This window comes from Miscanthus floridulus, chromosome 17 (genome assembly GCF_019320115.1).
Source record: "Miscanthus floridulus cultivar M001 chromosome 17, ASM1932011v1, whole genome shotgun sequence".
Lineage (NCBI taxonomy): Eukaryota > Viridiplantae > Streptophyta > Magnoliopsida > Poales > Poaceae > Miscanthus > Miscanthus floridulus.
In genome coordinates, this window is record NC_089596.1 from 101,225,240 (window position 1) to 101,231,824 (window position 6,585).

The 6,585-nt window shown below is 41.1% G+C and overlaps 1 protein-coding gene across 1 annotated transcript; it reads right to left on the minus strand.

The window, feature by feature from the left end:
• Window positions 1–2,425: 2,425 nt before the first annotated feature.
• On the minus strand, window positions 2,426–6,176 carry LOC136517285 (mannosyltransferase APTG1-like). Its single transcript, XM_066510826.1, has 9 exons — window positions 5,899–6,176; window positions 5,589–5,706; window positions 4,968–5,072; window positions 4,551–4,873; window positions 3,971–4,252; window positions 3,693–3,873; window positions 3,435–3,586; window positions 3,169–3,331; window positions 2,426–2,699 (listed from the first exon to the last, which is right to left on the minus strand). The coding sequence occupies exons 1-9, from the start codon at window positions 6,129–6,131 to the stop codon at window positions 2,580–2,582; spliced, it is 1,677 nt and encodes a 558-aa protein (XP_066366923.1). The 5' UTR covers window positions 6,132–6,176; the 3' UTR covers window positions 2,426–2,579.
• Between the last annotated feature and the right edge of the window lie 409 nt (window positions 6,177–6,585).

Consider the following 6,585-nt stretch of genomic DNA (forward strand, 5'->3'; position numbering starts at 1 on the left):
ACTACCTTGGGCATACCCCTAGGTAGACTGCCGACCATATTTCGTCGACACCCTTCACGCTTGCAACCGGTCCATCAAGCCAAGTCTTGTCTTGATCTTCTCCACCTTGATCACATGACTCAATGTCATGTCTCATGTGCATTTAAGCTCCTTCATCATCACATGTGTGAGCTTTGCAACATTTCCAAGCCATTTTCACCTTCATGGCATATGTTGCTCACACACATGTACCTGTGGACGAATCACCTGTGTATCTCACATAAACACAATTAGTCCACCTAAGTTGTCACTCAATTACCAAAACCAATCAAGGACCTTTCAGCATTTTGGTCCAATACAGAAATACAAGTGCTGCAAGTGGGTCCAAGAAGGCTTCAGACGTAGAAAATGGCAAAGCTCAAGGAGGGCAAGAATATGAAGGGCAAATCTCCAATTCCTCGAATTGTAAGGGCAAATCTCCAACTTCTGAAAATTGTAAGGGCAAGAATCCAATTCACCCAATTTTCTTTCGTCTTAATTGAGCGGCAGAGCTCCTGCCTTTGTTTCAAAAAAAAAGTTTGATGGGACTAGATTTAGAAATTGGTAGATGATAAATGTGTAAGTACCAAAATTATAGATTGAAACAGAATTTGAAGTTATTTTTTCCTGACATAAACACACTGTAAACAAGTACTATCATTTGCTTTTGGCATCAAGCTTGTCACCACGAATGGCCAACTTGTCAGATTTGAAGGTACTCCATAATAGCAGTATGTTTAGCAACACAATTTTGCCATGAAATTGCTTATTGCAATTTACACCGCGGAAGTTGGGACTTAAATCCACTTAGATTAGCATCATCTAATACTAACTAATAATACAACATTATACTAGTAGCTTCCATAAACCTAACTCCAAGCTATGAACACTCTACTCTTGAAATGGGCTTTCAGAAATAGAAGGAAAAGGTATACACTGATAGAAAGCTTAACAATCAATAACAAATAGGATTGGTTAGTGTCAAACTGTCAATACCTTATCATGAGGCCAAAAAAGTGGAACCCCTTTCCATAAAAAAATTGATCCTTGTAATATATGCTTCAACTCAGTGAGACACTAGTAATGAACAATACAAACAAATAAAATGCTAGGATGTTTTGAGACCTGGTCATGCCACAATTGATCAGATAAAACCTGCATTTGGTCAGACAGGTAAATCATGGGACATTAACATTAAGTTCTATTTGCAACATCATAAAAGGTGAAAACAAGGTCCATCAACTCACCATGTTACTTCATGAAGTGAGACACAAGACAAATTATTCATCAATCTATTGACTAAAAGGGAGCAGAAGCAACAAATAGTTGTTGATTGTACTACCATGAAACATGATGTATAACAATTTGTGGTAAATTCACAAAGAAATGAGACTGGAGATACCAATGAATCAGATTAGTTGATATGGAGAAAATGGTGGACCTTGTGCTTCCCAAGCAGATACAACAAAACTCTCACGGTATCTAACTATATGTAAATAAGAACATAATTTGTGAAGATATCTTGTCAACATGTCACTCCGCCTCACCTATGCTGTGAACTAGTGAAGGAGAGTTGTGATATATAGGCTTAGTGATCCAACGGAAAAAGAACAGCCACCCAATTTTGAAAATATTGTGATCCTTTCTTTAGCCTACCCCAACTTGCTTGGACTAAAAGGCTTTGTTGTTGTTGTTGTTGTTGTTGTTGTGATCCTTTCTTTATTATGCTCATAGCAAATATTTGAAAGTGAACAAAGAAATGAATGAGCCAGCACACCTCAATCAAGCACAGCGCCAGCGTGGCGTGAGTAGAGACGGCAATGGGTACATGGAACCTGATACCCGGTGGACTTTATTCTATTAAGACATGGGTCTGGGTCAATTTCCTAACCCATAGATTTGTTAATGGGCAAAAGGCCTAACCCATCGGGTCTACCAAGTTGGGGTACGTTCCTATAGTACCCATACCCATAAACCCATGGGTAATATAAACCCAGTCTATCCAGAAAAAGAGCCCATACCTTGCCCCATAATACCCTAAACCTGGTTTATTTTACCATCCCAGAAAGCTAATGTTGTGACCTGCTATCCCAGAAAGTTTATGTTGTGATGACCTGGTAAAGTGGTGTAGGGGGAGAGTTGTGATAGGGTTGGTTATCCAATGGAAAAAAGAAAACCAAACGCTATTATGAAGTGGAACCCAACTTTAGAGTTTTGTCAATTTGTGTGGATATTTGAGCAAGTGAACAAAGAAATGAATGAACCAACACACCTCAATAATACTATCCCTTTCTGTCATTTGACGTTAGGAAAGGCTGCTCTTCCTACGTTTTAGTTAAATATAAAAATCATTAAAGCTGCAAATTTATCTTAGAAGCACAGATCATGGACATAGAGACTCAATGGAAGCTGTGAATTGTTATGCCGTCATAAAGCACCTGAGTACAAGTAATATAACTTCTCGTTTCAAGGGTCAAGATATCAGAAGTATCCAACAGTGTTACAGCTCATTTCTCAAATGAAAAACTAAAACATGAAACACGTGGAGATTGTTAGACGAGCTAACAGGCCTTTTCTGCCACATCAATACTAAATCGTAACACATCCCTCCGTGAATAAACCACAACAGACGACTGAAGGTCTCTGTCAACCTTGAAATGGGAGTGGAAAAATCTCCTCACCTGCCAACCATAACAATTATTGATGAGTTTGAGTACTACTGTTACGAAACAAGAAATCCTATCATTATTGCCGTGTGCTCCCTCTGAATCAAGCATATGACATATTTTTTTGTCATCTTCTTTCAAAATACTAGGTATGTATTTCTAATGAAATAGCAGGGCAATCAAAAGCATTTTTCTGTTAAGGCATCCAAATATTTGCATTTGTAAGCAATTTAAGATTCAAAATGACAAATCAGAAAATTTCTTATGTTAATCCGGACTCCATATAAAAATTGTAGAGTTGCGCTATGTGGTAAACAATGTCCTAGAGGGCTAGAATACTGCCAAATTCATGGAAATTCCTACACTAGTTAGTAACAGATACTGCTTGGCAAATAATGACGCTGGAAAGCAGTATAATGCGTGTCTATTGAACCCTGAAGTGAAAAAGAAGCCACGTGATATCTAAGGTACAATGGCATATTACCTCAAGAAAGGAATTGTGCAGAAGCAACTGGAGAACATGTCTTTCTTCGGACTCAAATAATACAATGTGACTGAATGTAGATAAATTTCCAAAAACCCCGCCCACAAACTCAGATGGACTTGTAAGGAAACGATCTGACTCATCCAAGGACCCTTTGTTATCACTGAGTGCAGTAGAAAGTCAGCAGGGACGTATGTATTCAAGAACAAGTATAGATATGAAAGGTTAAATATTTTTGCATTCAAAAGAACAAAGAAAATAACCACCTAGGAGTGCAGTCCAAAAAGCGCATAGGTAGATCGTAATGTAAGGTTGAGTAGTAAGGTGTTGAATGACAAGGCATGAGAAAGAGGACACTCTTCACTCTTCCATCATGGGCTTCTTTTGACAAATAATACATAACATCCTCTGTTCCCCTCTGCCACAATGAGTGTTGAATATGGGATATAAATGGAAATAATGGAGAAGCTGTAATCCCTAGATGCATAGAGCAATACAACAATATTGAAGTATGGAAAACTTACTTGATGGAATAAGGACATATATAAGGCCATGGGAACATTGGTTATGACAAGAAGAATAACAGAAAGTTGCAACCTTGAAAGGTTTCTTTTCCCATGCTGATTTTTGCCCTTGAATTGTGACATGGCAGCTAAGCAGTAACCTGAGAACATCAATGCTAAAGGTAGCACCGGAAGAACAAATCTGCAGTATTCAATCTATTTGTATCACATCATGTGAATAACGAGAAGAGGTTACTTGACTACAAGGGCACTGTACACTTCCAAGAAAAGGTGAATACCTAAATTCTTTGTGTCCAAGTATGCTGTAAACCCCTAATACCCAAGCAATTAGACCTGAAAGTCTCCATTCCCAAGACTTTACAATACCACACATTGCAAATGGTAAGAATGTCCAAATCATGGACGGAAAACCCTGTGTAAAGTACCAGTGGAAGACATGTGTTCCGTAATAGTCTCCTCCCGAAGAGAAGAGGTTGAATTTCAAAAAATTAAGTGGCACTATGACCCGGGAACCATACATCCACCAATCAAGGAGTGTTGTTACTGCAAGGACAATGGCCCTGCAGAAAGATTAAACAAGTAACTTATATAGAATATTCATACATCGGGAAAGATAAAAAATGGCATCACAACAGAATCAACGGATAAGCAACATATGTTCTCCCAGGAAAGAAACAAAAAACAAAGAATTGAGGGTGGGGGTATAACTTAACATGGTCAACTTTAAAAAATGTCAGCATTGTGCATATGTCCATTGTGCGAAATCAAGAAACAATAAAGATAAGCCAGTGTAGTGAAATTCACAGATCTCAAACAACGAAAGATAGAAAGTTGCCATGAATTTTAACAATAACTTACCCTACTGGAATGACATCAAAAAAGACAAAACTAAATTTTGATTTCATCTGAATAAAATCCAAAAGACCAACATATATCCATGTTACAGCACTTGTTGGCCGAATCGCACAGGACAAGGCTGCTATCAGAAGAGCCATTTTTCTTGATGAGACACTTTGTTCACAGGCAGCATGCTGCTTTGAAACGACTGAGGTTGCCTTGGAAGACTCTATTGCAGTAAACCAGTAATAGAGTCCAGCTACAGTCAAAACAGTCTCCAAGCTGTTTGATAGAGTCCGCGTGATACAGAAAAACATGAACCAGTTAACCAATTGGGAAAATAACTGCAAACAGTTTGTTAAGGCCGACATCCAAGGTTATTGAAGTTATATACTCATGAAGGAAATCGTATAGATACATAGATGAGTTTAAGGATACTGTCCACTGGGCAACCTGACCATTGAAAATAAGTTTGGAAAATTTATACAAGTATAGATCTCCAAAAGCTGCAAACACAGATTGTAGCAGACGTGGAGCCATCACCTACAGGAAAATAGAGAAACAGCTAAGCAAATGCTCCCCCTCAGAATGTGAGAAGGATGAAGCTGACTAGCTGAGTAGAGAGCTAAGGACGAATGTACTGAGTTATGATACACATGGCATTTGTTGGAGCAAAAGGCCATGGTTCTCATGAGCTTGATGTTCAAATAAAGCTGGCAACTTGGCAGTTTATACTTTATAATTAAGATTAAACTATGTTTTCATATGTTTATTAAGAGGCTGGTATCACAAGGCCAACACAATGGCTCAAACTGAGTTCCAATTCATATGTCAGAATAATTATTGATCCTGAATCTTTCTTACAATAAAAAGGGACAAGCCATTGGTACTGATTAGAGAAGCTCTGTTCCTGGTAGTACTGTCATATAACCTACCACTAGAACATAGAAATCATGATCCATGACAATTCTAGCCCCACGAGCTCGTGACTATTCACCATCCTCCTGGCAATTGAATTGATGCTCTGCTATAGCTGACATAAATTGCTTAGGCTATTACCATAACCCATGGAGTGTCTAGGTGGAGTAGCGCCAGGATCTTGTAGAGAGCAGCAAAGATCAACGGGTGGAGGTAACTTCGCAGGCCCCGCTTCCACTCCCATGTAAGGTGACCATACCTGCACCCACCCGCAAGAGAACAAAAACTTTTAGCAATTGGGCATCAAATTTCCATGAAAAACAATGCTACGCAGCCCCCATTTCGCAGAGAAACCATCTCATTCCCTCGAGCTAAGCAATGGTGAGCAGCAAGCCGATCCAAACTAACACCAGCAAAACAGGCAGCGGCGGCAAGGCGAGGGAGAGGTTACCCAAAGGCTACGCGGTGAGCGACCTCAAGGCACTGCCAGTGCTCGTCAGGGTTGAAGTAGGTGCGCACGAGCAGCGCGTTGACCGCGCGGAACGCCAGCGCGAGCGCCAGCACCCTCCGGTCCGAACCCAGCACCGCCCACGGCCGGATCCATCCCGACTTCTCCGGCGTAGGGGCCGGACCGGCGTCGCCATGCGGCGAGCCGGCAGCGCGAGATCGCCTCCGGTGGCTCATCACCAGGGACCGCCGGCCGGAGGGGAAGCCGCGGAGAAGGCGGCCTGTTCGTTGGCTAGTCTGTGTCGGACAAAAAAAAAAAAAAAAAAAAAAAAAAAAAAAAAAAAAACTGTTTTGGCTGAAAATTTACGATCATTTATGACAAGTCATAGCCAAATGAATAGGCTGAAGAAGGATAGGAAGGGGTGCCGGTGAGGCTCGGGTCCAATCGTTCCTGAAGGAAGAGGACCCCGACCGACGGCAGCTCGGGGCTACGTCTATCGGACACGCTCGCGCACATTCTCTCACAAAGAGATATGACCAAGCCGGACTCGACCGTAGCTTCCGCCTAGGGGTCACGTTGTAGCTTTCTGCCTAGAGCTCGGGGGGCAGGATCAAGTCCGGTCCTTGGCTCTTGCTCGGCTCACGACGCCAGCCAAGGTCCAAACACAAGAAGACAGACCTCGGGCTACCG

What these genes read in the sequence shown, in the direction of transcription:
- LOC136517285 (XM_066510826.1), bottom strand. Translation starts at nt 6,131, where the DNA reads ATGAGCCACCGGAGGCGATCTCGCGCTGCCGGCTCGCCGCATGGCGAC. An exon ending in CTTGGACACAAAGAATTTAG is followed by an intron (nt 3,874 to 3,970) that starts GTATTCACCTTT and finishes TGAATACTGCAG; the next exon opens with ATTTGTTCTTCCGGTGCTAC. An exon ending in TTTTTGGACTGCACTCCTAG is followed by an intron (nt 3,332 to 3,434) that starts GTGGTTATTTTC and finishes TACTGCACTCAG; the next exon opens with TGATAACAAAGGGTCCTTGG.